This window comes from Perissodus microlepis, chromosome 15, assembly GCF_051167445.1.
Source record: "Perissodus microlepis isolate ML-2025 ecotype Zambia chromosome 15, ASM5116744v1, whole genome shotgun sequence".
Taxonomy (NCBI): Eukaryota; Metazoa; Chordata; class Actinopteri; order Cichliformes; family Cichlidae; genus Perissodus; species Perissodus microlepis.
In genome coordinates, this window is record NC_140475.1 from 14,071,520 (window position 1) to 14,094,532 (window position 23,013).

Consider the following 23,013-nt stretch of genomic DNA (forward strand, 5'->3'; position numbering starts at 1 on the left):
TTATGACACAGGTAAGTACAGGTGACCGTGGCAATCTGTTAGTAACCACCTTTTCCCCCCAGTGATTGAAGGTTGCCAGGGGTCACTGACTGGTCTCTAAGACTGTGTGACTGAAGACTAAGTGCTTGCATACTGAGTGTCAAAATCTCACTGTTCCCATTCTTCCTCCTGAGGCCTCATGTCCCTTACCCAAATAAATAAAAGAATTAAAAGATGTGTTTTTGGGAGATTTTGTTGAGTTTTGCTAGCTGCTTCCTGTTGCTTACAGTGTTTATGCAGCAGTTCCTGGCTTCAGCTAACATTTAATGTTCATACTGTAATGATTGTCTCTGCTGGCAATAAAACAACTAATTACCAACATGTTTTCAGTGCATGCACTTACTCAATTCACAATGTTTCAATCTTTACTTAAGTTAATGCACATTATAAATCAAAATATTTGTCAAATCAAGTTTCCTTTCCAGAAAGAATTGCATTTAGATTAATTTTCAAACTGCTGTGACCTGTATTATTGCACCAGTAAACTGGGCTGTTGTGACTTTCCAGTCATTACTTCTGGGCCTGAAAAGCTGTCCAGCACAGACCAGAATACAGGATCTTTTTCCTTAAAGACTCCTTTTCAGCATCAGGGACTGTTATTAAAAGTTTCCGGTGATGAAGAACAACAGCTGAATGTAACGCTTAAGATGAAGCGAACATGAAACTTGATGAATATGTCAATCAACTTGATGGTTTATGGCTTAAAGTGGTGAATGAAGTCTGTGTGGCTGGTTACACAGTGTCAGTGCAGAGTGAAAGGTGTGGTCACAGTGAAGTAAACATTTACCTGTTGTGACTGTAGCTGTCTAGTGAACGGTGGTCTTCACTGACTGTAAATTATTACTGGTTGCTTCATTGTTCTGCAAAGCCTTACAGCTTAATTGTGCTGGCATTTAACCTCAGATTTATGTTTCTGTAGTCTTCCATCGGGGCGAGTTGAGTGTTTATGTAAGTCAGTTTGATATTTTTACCCACTACGGTGAATGACATTACGTAATCATAGCATGTGGCTTTGTTTCTTGTTGCTATTACTGGTCACCTGCCTTACTAAAGAAGACCATTTTAATTTTCACTTTCCTGTTGCTTATGAGGCCATTGTGAAACTCTGTAGCAAAGATCCAAATGTAGATGACGAGTCATTAGTATGAGCTCCTCTGTGGCTTTTACGACAGCACCAGGAGAGGGAAGGCATTGTTTTAGCCACTTCCTGTTTAACTTGTTTTTCAATAGCAAAGTAAAGCCGACTGTGGATTGATTTTTTTTTTTTTTTTAGTCAAAGACATTTGAATGCAGTCATGTTAAGTGTAGTATTGACCTAAAAAAATCACAACAAAAACATCCAGATTCAAAAATGCTCATGTTTGATGTCTCGTGCAAAGTGGTGTATGAATTACTTGCATGTAACTGATCAGTTCATAACAAATTTTCAAATAGCAGAGGCATCGTCACTAGTTTTGTTGAAGTAAAGATGAACTAAAGACCCTGATGTTGACCTCTCTTTATTTGCCTACTTGTTACAATGGCTGTAAGTAGGGTGTGCCACAGATAATCATTCTCTCTCTGTGAGTGCCAGAGACAGTTCACAATGCTCTATTTTTATACATCAATACAATTTGCTACTCCAACCATGGGAAATTATCTCCAAAGCTTTGAGAAACCGTTCACTGTGCCTCCAGGTTTAAATGTGTGACAGTAACTTTGGAAATTCCTTGGCCCTAAAGTCTGTTTGTGCCTGATTTTAAAAAAAATATATATATTTTTTGAAAGCCTTGAAAGCAGTCGGCAACAGAAAACAGAAGTACCCTCATAGAGTTCAGCAGCTTCTGTGGAAATGCTGAGTAACAACAGTGAGCTCATTCCCAGTGCGAATGTGAGGCCTGGTGTGGCCCGTGTGGTCAGCGCTGATCATAGCCTTCGTCCTTGTCATGCTGCTGTTAAGGAGAAATGCCTGCCACTCCCCTACACACCCTCATACGGTTTCACTTCCATGTGACTTCTGCTTCTATTCGTTTTGCCTTAAGCCACAGTTAGGAAAATCACTGCCACTGCATTTTACAGTAGTAGCAGTGGTTAGTTAAATCTGGCCACGTTCGGCCTCCAGATACTTTCTCCTGCGTCGGTGTGGTTTCGACAGATTTTCAGCTTCAGCTCTGTAGAACTGGTTTGGATCAGTTAAAAGCTGGAGGGACAATTGCTGTGAAGCAGCTGAAATCATGGCAACGTTTTTAAACAGTTCAGCAATGTGTTGAACCAAATCCAAGTCCAAGAAATATGTCTGACAGGTGGCAGCAGAACAATGTGGCACCCAACCCCATATGTCAAAGATTCATACAAAAACATTGCTGAGTTCCTCGTCAAGAGAGGTAACATGTTCCAATGTGGGATGTTTGTGGTTGTGTTATGGTAGAGCTATTCTTAGTTATTAAAATGAGCAACTCTGGCTTTTCAACACTCCCTTGGTCATGGTCATTGTCATTTGCCTCGAACCGGCACTCCCACCTCAGGGCACACTCCATCTTTGTCGTGGTCGGTCCATGTTTGGGGGGAACCTCTCCCTTCCCTGCCTCAGTCACTGGAACACTCTGGGTTAGTCTGCCTGGGGGATCCAGTGAGTAATGCTTTTTCAGGCCAGTGGCATTCCTGTCTTTTACCACAAGGCCTGAGCTCCCATAAACCAGTAGGAGAGACTTTCACTCAATGTCTGATGGCTTTTAGCGTTAACCTGACTGCTAAATATTTCACAGGTGTTTTCCCCCTCTTTTCTTAATCATTGCCAGAAAAATGCAGAGCTGTCCTGGTTGCCTCTTTGGCCTCTTTGGTTTTATGTATGAAAATTAACTTATTCATGCTGGTTAATGTCATCAAGAATTTTTTAGTAAAACCATCCACAAGTTAGCCAAAAGGCATTCAATTCAGCACTGAAAAAAGGCTCATATGTAAGGTAATAGTCATTAATTTAAAAGTCTGAAACATTTTGTCATTTTTGCTACGGACAGAAACATTAGGAGACATTACAGCCTCGTAACTAAAGCTGGGATTCTGGGATTCAGTGTTAGCCCCATACTGCAGATCACTTGCTTTACGATGCTTCATTTCAATGTAACTTAAAGATATAAACTTGACAAAGTGCTAACAGAGAGCTTCCTGGGTAAAAATTCAGTTATGTGAATATCCTGTCTGGCAGGTAGGACGTAACACATTCTCTGAAAGAAAATGAGAAATTCTCATTCTGGATGAGAATCAGGCTGATCATTAGCAAAATAAAGAGTTTTCAGTTAGTGCTGCCTAACTAGTAGCAAATATATAAGCAGATTTCATAAGACTTTAGTGCTAGCAAGGTGAGGGCAGACAATTCCTTAAACCACACAGAGTATTTGCAGTAGTGAGAACTAGGGAAAGTGTCTTGTTTTCTGCAGTGAACTGCACGTGAGGAAGAGTAATGGCCTCTTGTTTGGGTGTGCCTGCCTTAAACCTGCATTCTCTCTAGTGGCCCACAGGGGGCGACTCCACTGGTTGCAAAAAGTAGTCCAGCTACATTAAAGTCTATGAAAAGCTACCCTTTAACTCAGTTGATGATTAACTTCAGTAAACACTTTCCTTGTGAGTTTGTGGTCTCAGTTGTTAGTTTCAGTAAATATAATCCAATGTTTGTTTTTGTGAATGATGATCCCATCAAAGTCAAAAAGTGCAGTAAAGCAGGGTGTGCTTTAGGGTGGGCCACTGTTGTGATAAGCATGTAGTGTCTTTGGTTTGTTTGTCAGATTGACTCCACCAATATCAAGACAGTGATAGTTAAAACACCGAGAGACTTCAATACAGGACTTCAGTAATGTAATGTTACAGTGATGCTGAAGCTCATTATTACATAATGACATAAGCCATTGCTAAAACTTAAACAAATAGTCAAAGGATTCAGTCTATTGATTCATTTTCTACCACTTTAACCCTATAACTGTCTTACTGGTTTTACTTTATAGTTTTAACAGTAAGGTATTGTGACCATATAGGATTTTGTTTAATGTTAAAAATGTAATCAAAAGGCTTAAATTGAATTTCCAAAAACCTTGAAGCTAAGTTTCTAACTGGAATGTTTTACTCGGAGGGAATAAGTGCTACGCTCGGGTTTCAGAGCTCTTGACAGATATTGAGGTAAACTAGCAGCAACCCATTAAAGTCGAGGCAACCTGCCAAATCACCCTGCTGCGAAGTCAGTCCACTAAACCGTGTCCCCAGGTTCAGATTTAATCCACCTCTAATGAACTGTATTATTTTCAAAATCCTTTGTCAGCAGGTGTCCGTAACTTGTACAGCATATTTTGGAAGCTAGTTTATTTTTTTTAGGTGAACCACAATGTTGTTGGTAAGTGGTATCAGGGATTTCTTCAACTGAATGTGAAACAGAAGCTCATTTAGGTATATGTGTCGCTGTTCCTTCTGGTATCTCTCCCTCTCAGTCTGTGGACCCCAAATCTAAAAGCACCATGAAAGGACCGATTGTTTTCTCAAGCCTTATGAGTTTCACTACAGGTGAGATGCAGGCTGAAGTGCTCTTGCTCTCTTATTCCAGGCTCTCGTCTTGTTGCTGCTGCACTAAATACAATCCATCTAAAGGTCTAAAACAAAGCCAGTCTTCTTTCGTTCAGGGACTTGTTGATATCTATCAAGAAGAGAAAAACATTGTGGATTTAGCTAAGTGTTGCATTTAATCAAAAGAGTCTTGTTTTGCTGCATGATTACTTATCAATATTGAATGATCCTTAAAAATGATATTTTCCAGTTATTGTTGTGGCGATTTACTTATTGTCTTAACTGTGTTTTTTGTGATTTAAAAGAAAATGTCCCTCAGGGATCCTCAGAGACCAGTGAGAATACAGTGAATGGTTTTACAGTGGTTCATGCCCAGGATCTTATGTGGCCAGAGGGATCAAACATGTAGCATTTAAGAGCGTACCTTTGTTTGTCCTGGCAGTGTCTAACTGCATTAACTAAAGCCTGAGAATGTGTAATACTATGAGGGCTGTCCACCAGATTACTGTGGTACCTGAGCATGTCATCTTAAGGTTAGATTGTATAGACTTTGCCGAAGGTTGAAAATCCTTCAAAGGCCTTTTCACAACTCGTCATTGTGAGAGGAGAAAAATTACAAGTTAGTGTGATTATGTGGAAAATTACAAGGCATGAAGGCCACGATCTTTGTATTTTTCTGAAAATGAAAAACTTTGTGTCACATCCAGTTAATAAAAATGTTATTAAGCTACAAAAAGATTTCTGTTGTAGTGCGTTAGGCGATAAAAGGAATAGCTGTTGTAGCTCTGCTAAATCTGAGTGCTTTCTGTTTCTCTGTGCAGGTGGTAAAAACCATTGGCTTGCGTGAAATTTGGTACTTCGGGCTTCAGTATGTGGACGGCAAAGGTTACCACACTTGGCTAAAACTGGACAAAAAGGTAAAACCCAGCTTTAAAATATGTTTTTGTGTGTGTGTGTGTGTGTGTGTGTATTGATACTTAATTGTGAATGATTATTATTATTGATAATGCCAAACCTGTGTCTTATTTATACTTTGATGGGCACTTTCCTTTTCATTACATGGTACCTGATTCCTGCATACTGTGTGTGTATGTCATGTCTGCTTGGCTCCTTTCACACCCTTCCCTTTTGATTAGTATGGAGTAATAGAGAAAGAATGCATTGTTCTGAGGGGGCGATGTATTCAAAGGTCTCTTGTTTGCCTTTCATTCAGTCAGTAGCTGCTATATTGCTATATGCGTAATATGACATGGCACCTGGTTTCTGTGTGCTGCGGTGGCTAAGGAGGTTGGAAGGGGTGGAGGGGGTCAGGGCTACATGTTATCAGCTGGAGGTGGATAATTTGACAAAGAGTATGAACTCTTTGTGAACCATAGCTGCCTCTGTTATGTTCCTCTCTTTCCCTGAGTAAACACACTTTACTTGGCCTCGGCTCAGTGTTGATCTGCATTATCAAACGGACAAAAACAGTCTTGTGAAAAGCACACATTTGCCTGACAAACAAAAGATCCCTGGTTCGATTCCGGGAGGGGGCCCAGATCCTTTTTGGGGTTGCGTCAAGAGGGCATTAGGTTTTTAAAATAAAAATAAATCTGCCAAATCAAACGTGAAGCTTGTGAATAAGGGAGCAGCCTAAAGAAAATCAGCCAGGTGATAAAGTCATATGTCCATAGTCCACATGTTCAACTCTGCAGCTGATCCTGTCCTAATAATCTGATCTGACGATAATTGATGGATTCCAAATTTGAACCACTAGTTGGGTGCTACTTCTGAATCTCAAACTGAAGCAAGGAGGGAGGCACCATGTTTTTACATGAAAGAAAAATGTGTGGGATAAGTTTTGAAATGTACACCAGCCTCTTTCGGCTCCCATGAGGAGGGTTAAGCTCAGATTTTTAAAATAATGTTGAGTACACCGATCTTGTTTATCTCTAATAGATTTGAAAAGAAAGGTTATGAGTAATACCTTTCTGAATGAAACAAATGCCAGAAACGATGCTAATCTGTCCTGTCAATTTATAATTTTTTTTTCGAAGAGAGAGGGAAAGAGAGAGAGAGAAAGAGAGAGTTATACTTGCCTCAGTCAGCAGCAGCAAACTGTACACTGTCTGCTGACAGTGCAGCTCATCAGCACAATGCAATGATCAAACTGGAATATTCCTGGTCCCATTCTCTTCATCAAGACTGCCTGGTTCCTGTTTTGAAATGAGAGGAAGAGGTGTATTGTGTAAACATACACTGTAGCTGGGAGTTAATAAAGTTTATTTCGACTAAATGAAAGGGCAGATCCCCCTTTTAAGGTCATTACAGCGCAATGGGTTTCATACGGTTTAAAGTGTGGATCAAATCCATTATTTATACCACCGATTGTGATTGTTTTGTAGCCAATAATAGTAAATTTGTTAGAGAAACTGTTTTTAAAACATGCTTTTATAGCGTCATGATTCACAGGATGATTCTTGCTACGGAAAGTCTTGATTTACACTCTGACAGTTCTGGCATTTATACAGTCCAGTTTTACAATTTGAAACTGAAGTCACAGCTTGACAATCATTTTGAAAAGAAAATGAAAACCCGTCCATAAAATTACTTGGAATACTTTGAGATAGCAGTTGCTTAGATAAGATATCAGCCTCTTATTTAACCAACTTATCAAGGCAGTAAGTGAGTATGTTTATTGTATAATTTCTCTCCAGGTGTCATCTCAGGATGTGAAGAAGGAGAACCCCCTGCAGTTCAAGTTTCGTGGCAAGTTCTTCCCTGAGGACGTTTCTGAGGAGCTGATCCAGGAGATCACCCAGAAGCTCTTCTTTCTGCAGGTGAAGGAGAGCATCCTGAGTGACGAGGTCTACTGCCCACCAGAGACAGCCGTGCTGCTGGCCTCCTACTCTGTTCAGGCCAAGTTTGGAGACTACGATAAGGATGTCCACCGGCCTGGGTACCTGGTGTCTGAGCGCCTACTGCCACACAGGTGAGATGTGAGCTCAGAGCCACTAATTGAGACTTGCAGACTTGGCTTATTAATCTAAATCACTTGTTTGTCCTTTTTTGCTTTTAATGGGGAAAATTTCTTCGAAAAAAGGAAGTAGCATGCTTAAAATCAGCAGCACTGGTTGAACCAGCTCCAAAGAAATTCATAGTGTCTCCACCCAAAGAAACAAAAGAGGAGATGGATTTTATTGAGGAAACATTGTTTCTAATTAACAATGAATCAAGAGCAAATTATGTTTGTAATCTGTTTAGATTGGCTCTTGTTCCACCCTCACCTAGATATATGCAGTTACTATATGTATATATATATATATATATATGTATATATATATATATATATATATATATAAATTTATTTATTTTTTACGTGCCAGTTATCATCAAACACTCCTACAGGTTAAAAGTAGGAGTCCATTTTTACCACCCTTAGTAACCAGGAACAGGATTTTAAATGTGAGTGGGTATGTCAGGGATTGGCACTTTAAATGTCTGGGCGTAATGCTTTATGTGTCTGTCCCAAAGGTGTAGAGATTGTTGCAAAACTAAACAACAAAGTGCTGCCTTGTACTGAACCTAAGCAAGAAATTTGAAATTCTTCTAGAAATCTACAACAACAAAAAAACCACGCCTGCAGCTCTAAGCCCCTCCAACCACACAGACATGAACATATATGCATTAGGATGGAGCGTGAAGTCCAAAGTAACTCAACAGCATTTTGTGCTTTTTACTATATCTTTGATGCAGGATAAGAGAACAAAATTCCCAGATCAGCTATCCCATAGCATAAAGTTCCACTTTATACCACAGAAACTGCATGAAAATAGCATATTTCTACATTAATCCCATAAATTTTTTTCTCTGTTTCTGTCTACAGAGTCATGGAACAGCACAAGTTATCCAAAGATCAGTGGGAGGAGAGGATCCAGGTGTGGCACGAGGAGCACCACGGGATGCTGAAGTGAGTTACTGTTTTTCTGCAGTTCTGTTAAGAATTATTTTTGTGTAATCCTGCATTACTAAAAGGAATTGTGGTTTTCATGTCCTGATCTTTGCCTGTTCTTGCAGGGAGGATGCTATGCTGGAGTACCTGAAGATCGCCCAGGACCTTGAAATGTACGGAGTCAACTACTTCGACATCAAGAATAAGAAGGGAACAGAGCTGCGTCTGGGAGTGGACGCCTTGGGACTCAATATTTATGAGAAGGATGACAAGTAAGCTCCTTCAAGTACACGGCCTCGGTGTTGGTGTCTCTTCTTGTTGTTGGAGTAGCTGTGGCCCTGGGGTGGCTGTGGCTCAGGAGGTAGACCAGGCCATCTACTAATCAGATTGAACCATCACCAGCAATCTGTGGTGTGAGTGTTAGGTGTAGAAAAAGGGCTTGAGACATGCTGTATACGCTTTAAGTGCTCAAGTAGAGTTGAAAAGTGGTGCATAAGAACCAGTCCATTTACCATTTGCACAACTAAACTGGCTGAGCCAGGTTCATGTCTATGCTTAATCACTGTTCCTGTTCTACAGCAGGCAGTATGACAAGAATAACAATGAAGACACAGGAGATACAGACAGTTAGAAATTTAAAAAAAAAGTTTACTTTGAGTCAAAAGTCTGCTGTGCAGGTCAAATAATAGGTTCTTATTTGGAGTTCTTCTGGGTTTTGGACCACAAGTTGGCACATAATGTGGTTTCATGACTTTAGTACTTATTTTTTGACTGCCTTGGGTGACTGTGACCTAATCTCTTTTAGAGATAAAGGTTATCAGTTTTTGTAGAGGTTCACTTCATGCTCTACATAATTCTGAATGGGAGAAAAATCTCCTGACGCATTTTTGGGCCATTTAAACATGCAGATGATATACAAAAGCTGCAGACATTTTGTCTCGCCTTTCATTCCATCTGATTCAGTTCTCGTTCTCACCTTTGGTAACACTGAGATAAACTTGCTTAACCAGGCTAAAGTGTGCAGTCAATCTCTACCCATTTTTTCTGTTAAAAACAAACAAATAAAACAAAGTAAATGTTTGTATTTTTTCTATCCTTTGATCAGTTTGTGGTGCTGTGCTTGAAGGCAGACCTACTTTTTGAGAGATCCAACACACACTGGTGATTGGGTGTTTCCACATTGCTTTCTGGCATTGCTTGTGATTTTCCACTTTGTTTGTAGGCCAAGACACTTTGGGAGATAATCACCATCTGGTTTGGTGAAATGACTTCTGAGATCCCCTGTGGCCTCCTGTGTGTGGTTACTGGAGTGAAGTACACTGTGTTAAAGGGGCACTCCATCCCAGATGACTTGCATTTCAGTCACTGACCCCGTGCTTGGAAAAGCTGCCAGCTTTGGCTTCGATTGTCGCTCTTCACGTATTAAGTTTGTCCACTTTCCTGCCATGCAGTGCGGTCTGCTATGTCTGTGGAACAAATGAGCACAGCACAATGGTGACGTTTTAAAGAGAAAGCTTGGCATCTCAGCTCCCTCATCAGGCCTCTAACTGAACATTTACAAGCTTGGTTTATTGTCCTCTCAAATCTAAATGATTTAATTACCCTTACTGCCATTGTGTTTGAGTCATTCCTGCGCTTCATTTCACTTTAAGTCTAATTTAACAGCTTGAGGTATGAAACCTCCAAGAAGAGAGCAAATATATTGTTAGGAATCAGACCAGGTCTCGTGTGAGTGTCTCTTTGTGCGCTCGCTGGGATCAGCATAAAAATGCCTCTCCTCCATGGTGCCCTCTGCTGTAACCATGGCTACGCCGACTGGTTTTTCAAGCTGTGCAGCACTTAAGAATGCGAAGCAAACCTACAACACTCTCTCTCCAATGAGGGCAGCAAGCCCACAATGCAACAGTGCAGCCAAGGTTTCACCCAGGCTGGAGCTGGATTAACTCCTTCTGCTCCCGCTGCTGTAGCTCATTTTTAAAGGGCAGTTTTTGCTTTTTTTCAGCCAAAGCTTTGTCTTTAGCAGGCAAGTGCAGCCTCACACACTAAATTCACTTTTTAGCATTTAGGAGTTAAACGGGTGTAATAAATAGATTCTTAATTGGCCTTAACTGTGTAGCACTGAATAGTCCAAGCTTGAATGACACACTGGACCTGAAACAGTTATTTATATATATTTTTTATATCAATACAAGTTACTTTAATACATTTTTTTGTTGTAGAGCCTGACCAATATTGGGATTTTCGGTAGATTACTGATGCATATTTTAAAAGAGTAAAGATGCTGGCTGATAATTTTTGCCTTTTTGTTCGTTGAGTAGCTGTTAATGCCACATATTACCACACGGTTGTTTCTTAATTAGTCACTCATTTAAGCTTTAGTTTAGACTTCTTTGTCAGTCAGTGAAAGTGATGATTTGTGATTCCTGTCCATCATCGTTGCAATCCCCAGGCCTAAAAACTGGTAACCAGTTGGGCCTAAGCATAATGAGACGGTTCTTAAATTAATTGGTGGCACATTCAGATGTAAGTTAGTTCTGCTAGCTACTAAAGTCAGCAAATAATAAATGATATTATCAGCAGAATGAGTCTGGTGTCTCAAGGAGAATTGTGTCTGTTTGTGGAGGCATTTTACTACATAGAGTGAATGATTTTGGGTATGCAACCTGTACAGATGCACTTGTGTGCAGGGGATTTTGATGTAGGTTGGAATTTTAAATTTGCATAAGCAGACAGGGGAACCATGAAGAGGAAATATTGCTAATTTGAAAAAAAAAAAAAAAAAGCTCCAAAAAGCAGCATGAAAGACATAAACAGCAGCTGCAGTGGACAGTTTTCATTGTTTTTAACAGCCATCATCTGTTTTCTGCTACTTGGCTGGCTCGTGGGGACAGCAGTCCACTCAGAGACGCCCAGTCATCTCTTTTCCTGACCACCTCCTTCAGCTCTTCCATGGGGACACCAAGGTGTTTCCAAGCCAACTTAGAGACACAAACTCTTGATTGTGTCCTGGGTCTGCCACAGTGACTCCTTCCAGTAGGACATGCCTGAAACATTGCACCCAGGAGAGGTCTTTGTCAAATGCCTGAACCACTTCGTTTAGTGGCTCTACTCAGAGTCCCTATTGAATGACTGATCTCCTCTCCTTATCTCTGACACTGAGTCCAGACTCCCTTTGAAGGAAGGTCCTTTTTGCCAGTTCTATCTCCAATATCATTCTTTTGGTCACTGCATCCAGCTTGTAAATCTATAGCTTTGCCTTCTCTCCGATACAGTATCCCTGTCACCAAGATGCCACACCAGTCTGCCTTTCAGTTCCATTCTGATCCGGAGTGGGCATGCACCCTTTTCCAGCTGAGAATCAGTCTCGGAGGTGCAAAGTCTTTCGCAATGAGAGCTCAGCAAAAGGACACATAACAGCAGAAACTCAAACAAGAGTAGCCCACAGACCAGTTATTCCACACATTTTCTTGACACTGCCCCCTGGTGCCAGTAAACAGCTACAACATAGCTTTTTGTAGGACCAGTGTACAGCTTGAAGCAAAGACGGCTGCACCCATGCAGCTCTGTCTCAGAGTATCCCGAGTATGCAGCATTACTCTCTGTTATCTATTCAGCTTTGTGCAGCTATCATTATCTGACCTTTTACTGTCACTTTACAACAAATTTTCATTTACAGACTGCAGCAGTACCTGAAGCTGGAGCACACCTTTTATTACTCATGCATTTGGTTTTTGCAGCCATTGCAATCAAATGCTAATATTTCTTACACATGAATTCTTATACATTAGTGAATTGGTTAAAAGAGAGACTTGGTAGTAAAATCCATTTATTCATGGTTTCTCCTTTTCAAAGCAAAAATCGAAACAAGTTTTGAGCAAAGAGTTCTGTGTTACCAAAATGAATTGATAAAGCACACCTCCGTAGACCACAGAAGTGTGATAGAAATACTCAGCAGATAACTTCCACATTGTTTTCTCAATTCCACAGGCATGTGTCAGGGTCAGCTGGAGCGAAATTCCAGTTCAGGGAGTATAGTTTCATAGTTTCATAGTTTCATAGTTTCGTTGGCAGGTGTGCGGCTGCTTTTTCAGATTATCACATTATCGGCCTCTCCATTGTGTCGAAAGACAGGCATTCATTCAGTTTTTTTTTCTGGCACTACAAGTAGCCTGCCACACCCCAGATTCATCCCTCGTACTTCGTTACTGAAATCCATGCTAAGAGGATTATTCTGACTCAGAATGAATGAAATGTGATCCAAATGAGATTGTTCAGTGTATTTCTATAGCTTTATGATATGTAAACTGTCTTTATTCTTACAATAAATGGGGCTAGAATTGAGAGTCACAAATTTACTCCAAGCTGCCTTCAGTTTGGTTGTTTAGTCCAAAATAAAATAATGTGACATAAAAAGTGAGTTTTTTACATTTGAAAAACTGTAACTAGAGATTTTAGCATAAATTCGAGAAAAGTGAAACGATGACTTGCTTCTCAGTTGCTGATTACTTGTCTATTAATCTACTAACTGCTGGAGCTGAAGTATTAATAACAACTGATAAGAATGCACATTATTCCAAGGAAAGTGCTGGAAACATTACTTAAATTGTAATAAAATACATTTTATTGGAGCAAGCACTCAAGCTACTTAAAAAGTCTAATTTTATTAAGATCTTTGTCATTGTAGGTCAGTATTTTGAGCTTGGAACAGAATGAAAGAGACACTTGTCTAAGGATGAAAGTGCTAAACCTTTCAGTGCCGTGTAAACCAGCAATAAAACCTCAGGACGAGACCTGAAACCAGTATGAAGACAATAAAAACTGGGTGTGATGTAGTATTTTATTTCATCATCATGCTCCGTGCAAGTCCATTTTTTTTAAAGAGGCGGAGGTGTAAATACTGATGTTTTTTTAGGCCATCTAGATAACAAAACAGTTCATACAAGAGAAGACCAAGAGCAATCAGTTTTTTACAGTGTGAAAAAAGAAAGCTGTGGTTAATTATGTACAATACATTTTTGGTGGAAATATTCACTCGTACTTAGCAGACAATTCAGGTTTTTATGTTTAAAACACTGTATTGGCACCAATATCTATCTCAGTGGAAGCATGCAGGGAGGTCACACTATATCAGAAAATGATTATTATTGTGTCCCAGTGGACACCCACATTATCCCATATATTTCACATTTATTTTCTTGTGCTTTCTCCTTCAGACTGACCCCTAAGATTGGCTTCCCCTGGAGTGAAATCAGAAACATTTCTTTCAATGATAAGAAATTCATCATCAAGCCTATTGACAAGAAATCTCCGGTGAGAAATCTCATCTAAGCAATCACACACACACACACCTCTTCTTTCAAAGGTCCTATTTTTCTATGTAATTTCCCTTACTTAAAGCATTCTTTGTCTTTAATATCAGGCTTTTCAGGGCGTATTGGGTTACAGTGTGTTTCTGTATTTAAGCTCGCAGCTTCCATTTTGCCTGTGGTATCATGTTTCTCTGCAGCGGAGGGGGAAACCATTAGGCATATCTCCCATTACAATCGAGCATAAAGAATAGCCAGAGCTGCTTTCTAGGCAGCGCTGTTAGCGATTGACTGCAGACACACACAAAAAAGCAAGTGGTATAAACCTTATCTGTGCACTTCAGGCTGCTCTGCCTTTTACTACGAGCGGAGGTTGTTTTTTTTTTTAGCACCAGTATTCATTATTCAGCCCAGTGTCTGTTCTGTTTTCTCCTTATCGTTCTTATTGTTTGATTCTTTTCCCAAATTCAGGACTTTGTGTTTTACGCCCCGAGACTGCGCATAAACAAGCGCATCCTGCACCTGTGCATGGGCAACCACGAGCTGTACATGCGTCGCCGTAAACCCGACACAATTGAGGTGCAGCAGATGAAGGCCCAGGCCAAAGAGGACAAACACCAGAAGCAGATGGAGAGGTACGCAGATTGTGGAGATGAGTGTCATTTAAGAAGTAGTTTCACACTTAAAAATTATTGTGTGACTGTTGTCTTAAGTAAGAACATAAACCCTCTAGACTATTATGGTTTTACCCTCGTGCCATTCACTGAGATTTTGATAAGGGCTGATGTGTTTTCACTGAGTCAGCTGTGAATAAAATGAGCAATAAGCAATCAATCACAACATTAGAACACGTCATTGCTGCAGCTGCTACTAACACCCCTTATCAGTTATTATTTTCACAGTAACTTGATTGATTTTTATTTAGAGGTCAGGGAGGAAAGAAAAGGGTGCACAAAAAATATTAGAGGTTTGATATAATAACTACAAAAAAGGTGAAGTGTAGGAAATGTACTTCCTGTGTTGACTGAGCTGAAACTGAATGGATGTTGACCCTGATCTCAACAGCAGCTGTCAGCTCACTGTCTGTCCCACACAGCTGTTCAAACACAGACAACCATGAACAGACAACAACAGTGAATACCAGAGAGAGAGCCATCAGATCACCAGTTCAGGCTCGCGCATAGTAGCCCACAGTCTGTCCAGTAATCAGGTTGACTGGTGTTCAAACATAATTACAAGATGGTTTGCGATGAGTCATTCAAGAAACTTTATTTAAAAGGGACGTGAAACACTACACAAAGGCTAACTTAATTCAGTTATCCCTGCTCTCAAAAACTGACATAGATGTAACACTGTCTGTGAAACTGAATTTAAGAAATAAATGCTTAAAGTTTTAAAACCATGTTTAGCGCCATCTGTCTGTGCGGAGCGTGATGTCATGTGGTTGGTTGGTTGCGGTAATAGCTAACATAAACTAATGCAAGTCTATTTAGTGACAGAATCAATAACTCAGTTGAAAATAATGACACTAAAACTAACTACCGTACTAAGTACTCTTATAAAGTACTTTCCAAACCCAAATATTATGGCTAACAGCTGGATTTTCCTGTTTGAGTGCAGCTAGCCAAACAGTGAGCAACCAATTACTGCTAAAGAGACAGACAGTGGAAATTGACACTATTGGCTCAGTTTCTTAACATAGAACTCATTGTTCTATTTAGGGCAACACAACTGCGATCCCCTAGTTTTAGTGTCGTTGTTTTCCTCGGAATTATCGATTCTATCGCTAGTTAGCTAACAATAACTAATGTAAGTCTATTGCAACCAGCCAACCACACGACGTCACGCTAAAAGAAAATGGCGCTAAACTTTAAGCACTTGTTTCTTAAATCCAGCTTCACAGACAGTGTTACATCTATGCCAGTTTTTGAGAGCAGTGATCAATTGTGTATATTAGCTTTGATGTGTGTAGCATTTCATGTCCCGTTTAAACATTAACAAACCCAGAGAGATATCAGGTTTTTTTTCTGCAGCAGGAGACATGAGCAGGATGCGAAGAGAGTCAAATGAAGTTTAACTAAGAATAGGGAAGAGAGAGATGAATAACTTATCCCAAATTTGAGAAAATGAACTGTTCAGTTTTTTAGATTAAGGCAGATTGACATAAAGTTTTCTGAGAGACAAACAAAGTCCGGCTGTGGAGTATTTTAAAATTATAGTGGATTCCAAGAGTTTGTAAGAGACTAAAATGGTGTTTAAGAATGAATCATAATTAATTAATCATAACCCAGTATATAAAAGTTAATTGCTAAGTTACTAATGAATTATTTGGACATTTAGTGGACAAACAATTAGTTAAAAAATTAACTGAAGCCAATAATTTCATTGCTGTGAGTAAAATTCTTGGTTACTGAGGGCTCTGCTCACATCCTTCTATCAGCTGATTTCATGCCAGCTTTTTATAGCTCTCATAAACCCTGAAGTCATTCAGTTTGCCAAGTCTTTGTGAGTGTCATGCAACTTAAAATCACAAGACTTCACCTGTATAATATGACTGTGTGAAAAAAATTATATGTAAATGTCTTGTTGTTTTCACCAGCTCTTATAGAGCAGTTTTTGCAAACATGCACCAAATGCCACGTTTGTGTGTGTGCCTTTTGCAGTAACCATGTATCAACTATATCAGTTCTGTTTGTGTCCTCATGGCTGCTTTCTGTTATCTGCAGAGCCCAGCTGGAGAATGAGAAGAAGAAGAGAGAGGCCATTGAGAAAGAGAAGGAGCAGATGGAGCAAGAGAAGCAGGACCTGATGATGAGGCTCTACCAGTTTGAGGAGAAGACCAAGAAGGCAGAGAAAGGTGAGGCGAGGGGAAAGATGTGTCTGAGTGTGTGTGTGAAAATATTTGGAATATGTGTGTACGTGTTGTTATGCAGGTTGGTAACAATAGGTCATTAGGATATGCATTCAGTTTACTTGTTGTGTAAATTAAATGATTAATCAAAGGCAACCCCCTGCCCGCAAAATAACACTAAAAGCAGCACGGAATGAAGCACAGTTATTAGTAGTCATTGTCTTTTTGATTACATATGGCTCTGTATTCAAAACAGAGGAACAAAAACTACATCTTGGAATGGACTCTCTGCATTTTTGTCATAAACCAAAGACAAAACAATTTGATTGACTTACGGAAGCAGTCTGGTTGTAAATTAGCTCTGATTTCCAGTGTTTGTTGTTAAATGATTTAAATTCCAGCTGATCAAACACCCGGAGCATTATAAATAAGAAAGCATTCACACAGTCATGGTGCAGAGCTTTGTTGGTATTCAGGAAACATGTTTGACATGTGACAGGTTTACTTTTTATTGAACTTCCTTATTAAGAGACTGCTGTGAGGTGGTGGTCTCAGTTAATAGTAACAAATATACAGATATATACTGCTGCTCTGTTATCTTATAAGATAATGAAAAAAATAACATATGAACATAAATATCTACACGTTTAAATAAAGTATTTGTGTCATATTATATTTTCTTTCCCCCTCTTTTTGCATGTTAGATTTGCAAGACCAGCTGCAGAGAGCCATGATGCTGGAGCAGGAGCGCAGGAGAGCAGAGGAGGAGGCAGCTCGTCTGGAGGCAGAGCGTCAGGCTGCCCTGCTGGCTAAAGAGGAGCTGGCCCGCCACTCTGAGCAACAGAAGAAGAGTCAGGAGCAGCTGGTCAGTGTTTTAAATCAGTCTTTTGTGATTTTTCCTTTATTTTCCTCTCATTTCAATACTGTTACATAGGTGGATGCTCATGATAAGCATGTGCACCGTTTTTAATATTGAGGCTATGTGTGACATCAAAGAAAAGGGATCTTTCTTATATGGTCATCTCAGAGACACAGGTCTGACACCAGGAAGAGCAACCAATCAGAAAAAAGCTGCCTGAACAGGAGCAGGAAGGAGGCTAAAATTGCTTATTTCATTGTAAGATTATGGTGACAGTGAAAAAACAGATTTATCACACACACTTTTATTGCCGAGATCTCAGCTGTTTGTCCAGGTTATTATCAGGCATGTGCTGATGACTGGCTACTGTTGCTCCAGACAAAAGCATTTTGTAGTGTCTAGCTGGTCCACACCGCTAACAGCCCCTCAGAACCACCTGCAAGACTGTGCTTCAGTTCAACTGTCCTGACACAAAAAGCTGTGGTTCCTACTCCACATTCAGGCACCAGACACAGTTTTATTAGACACCTGCTGTGATGCCCTCTTTACTTAAACCCCATTAAGACATTTGTAATGGATTAAGTCCATGTGCAGCTTCCGCTCACAGAAGACGTGTGAGAGCATTGATACGAACTTGTTTGAACCCACGTATCTCATTAATGATAGTGTTTTCACTAACTTCATTTTCCAGTCGAGCACCTTTCACATAATTTCATGGCTTGCTGGAGGCAGCCTACACCCACTGAACAGCTAGAGAAGGCGTGCCGTTTAATGCTGAGCAGGGTATACTTCAGTGTGGTGAAAGACAAGCCGTTGACATTGTTGTAGTTGTGAGAAGGAATGTACCACAACACCCAGAGAGGCTACACGGTCTGGTTAGGTTTAATTAAGATGCCTCCTCACAGTGACAGCTGCTTCCTGTTTCATTATTTCTTTTTTTTTAAATGATGCCGGCAGTTTGCAATAATCCAAAAATGAACTATTACAGTTTTTACACTGGTTTCCAATCATATTTTCTGAATTAGTAATCAAATGTAGTTTTAAATCTACCTGTTTTCTTTGTGACTCTTTAGAATTTTTTAATATATATATTTTATATTTTTTAATGCATACTGAGGCTTAAAGCTAAAAATATCAAACAAGTGAAAGATCAAAGGAAGGTTTAAACTAACATTAAAATTAAATTCTTACAGAAAATTTAAAATCTGATTAACAAAGTTTCTTTATTTTTTGGAGGAGAAGTAAAAACATAACAGGGGAAAAAGGTCATTTAATATGACACTTATAATAAATCAAGCTGCCTATATTTATTTCTGGAAACTCTTTGAAATGCTTTGAAACAATTGTGGTCTGTTAGGTTAGTTTCTCATTAGAAGGAGAAGGTTTTAGTCTCTTGAAGTGTAGACACAGAAGTAGTATAGTGGTAGTATAAGACAACAGACATGAACAAAATGAGATGTATTTTTTCTGGATGCAACAAGAGTCTTTATTTGCCCTTCTGTATAAAATAATATGTTTCTCTTATTTCTTGTTTTCTTTTGTGTGTGTGTGTGTGTGTCAGGCTGCTGAGCTGGCAGAGCACACAGCAAAGATCAGCCTGCTCGAGGAGGCTAAGAAACGCAAGGAGGAGGAGGCCAACTCATGGCAGCTCAGGGTGAGAGCTTTAATGTGACCACAGTGCAGTTTACTCAGGCTCACTCAGCTGTTTCTGTCTGAAACAAGAACTGAATTAAATTATTGCAGACCTTCTATTTGCAGTCAGAAATTCTATAGCGTTGATTTTGAGCTGACTGACCTTCTCTGTCATCACCAGGCCCGTGAGGCCCAGGACGATCTGATTAAAACCAAGGAGGAGCTGCACAATGTGATGACGACGCCTCTGCCGCCACCACCTCCTCCCATGTACGACCACCTCATGGACGACAACAGTGACGACAACACCAGCATGCACAGCGCTGACCTGCACGTGGAAGGCATCAACGACCACCGCAAAGAGGAGGATCGCCTGACTGAGGCCGAGAAGAACGAGCGCGTCCAGAAACAGCTGAAGGTGAAAACTAGCACCTCACACAGTCAGTCATTGGCGAGCGTGATGGCACGTTAACACCTTTATCTGAGGTTATCAGCTGTGTTAAGAATAGAAGACAAAAACAGTGCTGCGTGTGTGGTTCCTGCAATTCAGTTAAATAATCAGGAAGAATTACCTGCTTTCATGCTTATCTGTTACTGTGTTACCCAACATTAGGGTAGAAGATCTGTACAGACAGATTTAGAAATAGAACTTCCTCCTCAGGTAATCTTAGTCTGAATTAGCTGACAGCTTGAAACAAGTCTAGACAGAGAAGAGTTTAACTGGAACAAACAGTTTGGCTGTGAAAGCACAGAAGGGCCTGGTGTTATTGAATGCATCAGAGTTCTCATTGAAGCCTTGATCTAACTTAAACACTATTAACACCAAAGCAATTTTTGCAGTCCATAAGACTAGAATAGCACTACATTCTGTAAAAGCCAGTTCACAGCTGTAGTTTCTGTTAAAATTGAAAGACTACAAGTTTCACCGCATTCATCCTGTTATCACTTCTCTTTTGACCTTCATGTAGAACCAAAGCTGTTGAGCTCTGGCTCGATTATCTATACTAGACTATAACATCAGGAAGTTGAAATCAGCGGTACCTTTGAATGTTTGAACTTGATGTTGGAGACCAGCTCAGTCACCTGATCGCCCTGTATCCTATCTCAAAGCTGCGTTCAGAAATGAGGGGCGTTTATGCAGGAAGCGAACTGCTCATCACGCATCGCTTTGACAGTTGGTCGCTAGCAGACGATTTGGGCTCTGGTTGTCAAGGCATTTACCACGCCATACTATATGACAGTTAACAGCATCTTTTGCTTCACTCACATCAATATTAACTAAGTGCTCATCTAGAAGTTGCAAAAACTTCACATGGCCAGAGGTTATTTCACTCGTCATTGCTTCAAGTTGCTAGATATGTCATTGACTTTCTGTTATCGCCGATTGCCCAGTTGATTGTCGCTTCCTGTGTGGAGAGCAAAAACTTTACTGCTCACTACTTTATATAAAGTCAGCTCTCAGGTTCCTGCCACAGAAACTGCCGCAGACCAATATATATTTTCTGTTTCTAATAGTCATATTGTTTTTAATGGGAAAACTACAAGAGTTTGGAAGAAAATTTTGAATCTGCTGAGAAATTTTTCCAAATCTCTTGCAGATGCGTGGAAATGCATTTGATTTTTGAGCCAAGTTTAACTTACAGGAGATAATGGTGTAAAATTATCAGGGCTGAAGAATATATTCAAGCCCTTTTTTCATTTTTTTAATGGACCAATCTAGAAGTGATCAAGCAAACTGTAGTGATTTTACAGGAACGTCGTCACAGCCTGTTTTCAGCCATGAACTTCAGAAAGTGTCAGGAGAATCAGATCAGGTCAAACAGCAGGAGACAGCTTGGACAAATGATCACTGCTGGAAACACTGTATGCAATTTAGGCTACATCGTCACATACACTGGTGTTTTTATAAAGAAAAGAAAAAAACAGAAAATGTTTATCGCTAAAGCAACACACATTGATAGAACTCTTGATAGAACTCTAATCATACAGAGATGTTGATGTCTCACGGCAAAAAAAAGAGGGAAAAATGTTTGTCGTCCTCATCCACGTGTAAATGCAGAAACTGAGTTTCCAAACTACTGTTTTGTGTAGGAGGTGCCAAACATGATGTGCATTTGCTAGATGGAAGGTTAAAGACTGATTAACACATATGTCTTTGTGGGGTATAAAGTTCGAGGCTATAGTGAGCTAAAATGGACACGGTGACTCATTCATGGAACTGTATAAGAGGCGGCATTGTTGGTTTTTGCCCTCAGATCTCATTCTTCTTCCTTTCCTCCACCCTCAGGCCCTGACCTCAGAGCTGGCTCAGGCACGTGATGAATCCAAGAATACCGCCAACGACCTCCTCCACAGTGAGAACGTGCGGGCTGGCCGAGACAAATACAAGACTCTGCGACAGATCAGGCAGGGCAACACCAAGCAGAGGATCGATGAGTTCGAAGCCTTATAAGGAGCCCTCGGAAAACGTACCCTTTCTGAATGGTCACTACATATCTCACTCTTCGACTGCCAGATCAACACACAACCAAACCCGGACATGTTTAACACACTGCTGCAGACTGAATTGAAGCAGTATAAGCAGAGCAGAAGCATCACTACAGAGGAGAAACTCCTTCTGTTATGAGTGCCCTGCTGGATGCAGGGCTTTGCAAACCCTCTGAAGAAATATTAGTGCCAAAAACTTTCCCTTTTGTCTCTACTTAGTGTTTCATTTCCCGTTTGTGTATTTAATTGTGTAATTTGAGCAATTCAGACCAAAAATAGTCATCTGTTTTTAGAGGTGGGATGAAGTGGGGGATTAGCCAAATTATTTTAGTATTTTATGATGCGCACAGAGAGAAAATAGTACAAGCTTTGCTGATTTTTGATGGAGGACTGTTTGTTGTTCATGGCGACCACTCAGAAAGGGGGAACGAGCAGAAAAGTAGTTTTTATTTTCCATCATATTTGAACACTTCCATTTATGTTTAATATTGCTATTCTGTAGGTTAAAAAAATTAATGCCTAGTTGGATATTTATACTGTATATGGGACATTTAAAAAGGGTATTTCATTTTGGTTTGTATATTTTTGCTATCTTCTGATAACAAAACATTCAATATGTTTTAAAGATTTTATATATTGACCAAACAACAACGGTCTTATGTTCCATATGTTTTCCTTTAGATCAATAAATTAAAGAAATATTAATTGTAAATTATTATTTTTTACCGTAGGAAATATATTCAGCTGCATGCTATTAAAATCACGTCAGAAGATCTCTAGCTATCTAGGTACTTTTATCATTATCATTATTATTATTAATAACATTATTATTATTGTTTTTTGCCATGCAGTTCACAGAACAGCGATGCATCTTTTTCTTGAGAGCAGGTTTAATATTTCTGTTTCTGTCTGTTCCGTGTCATGTCGCTGCAGAGTGAGAAATGAACATTTTCACACTCTAAAGTGGCCTTTGGTCGCCCCTCTGCAGGGGTCAGTCCCAGACAGCCGCTCGACACGTCTCAGCCAAGGTGCTTAGTCACCCAAAAAACAAAAAACAACAACAATAAGATGCAATTCTGAAAACCTTTGGGGTTTTTTTTGTTTGTGTTACATCTCCAGAGTTTCATGGACTGACCCAGATTGAATAAAACCAAGTCTCATGTTCTCCTCTCTGGACATTTATTAGTATTTACTGACTCACAGCTCTGCTGGACTTTGTATATGAACAGGATTTTATATTGAGGTGTTTAAGAATTTGGCAATTAAAAAAAACATGATTACATGTCTGTGTGTACTTTGTAAAATATATATTTCAAAGTAAGTAGACACTTCTGTCCTCATGCTTTCTGGACCGGGATGTTTTAATGGGTTTGCCTTATGC

General features: G+C 39.8%; 1 protein-coding gene across 1 annotated transcript in view; it reads left to right on the forward strand.

The window, feature by feature from the left end:
* The window catches only part of ezrb (ezrin b), a 30,478-nt gene extending 7,564 nt beyond the window's left edge, over window positions 1-22,914 (forward strand). Inside the window, exons 4-14 of the mRNA XM_084954368.1 lie at window positions 5,388-5,483; window positions 7,263-7,537; window positions 8,432-8,515; window positions 8,623-8,769; window positions 13,711-13,807; window positions 14,275-14,438; window positions 16,530-16,660; window positions 17,359-17,519; window positions 19,075-19,167; window positions 19,327-19,563; window positions 21,433-22,914. Coding sequence (XP_084810494.1) covers window positions 5,388-5,483; window positions 7,263-7,537; window positions 8,432-8,515; window positions 8,623-8,769; window positions 13,711-13,807; window positions 14,275-14,438; window positions 16,530-16,660; window positions 17,359-17,519; window positions 19,075-19,167; window positions 19,327-19,563; window positions 21,433-21,597 — 1,650 coding nt within the window. The 3' untranslated portion in view covers window positions 21,598-22,914. The remainder of the gene's footprint in view (window positions 1-5,387; window positions 5,484-7,262; window positions 7,538-8,431; window positions 8,516-8,622; window positions 8,770-13,710; window positions 13,808-14,274; window positions 14,439-16,529; window positions 16,661-17,358; window positions 17,520-19,074; window positions 19,168-19,326; window positions 19,564-21,432) is intronic.
* The last annotated feature ends 99 nt before the right edge of the window (window positions 22,915-23,013 follow it).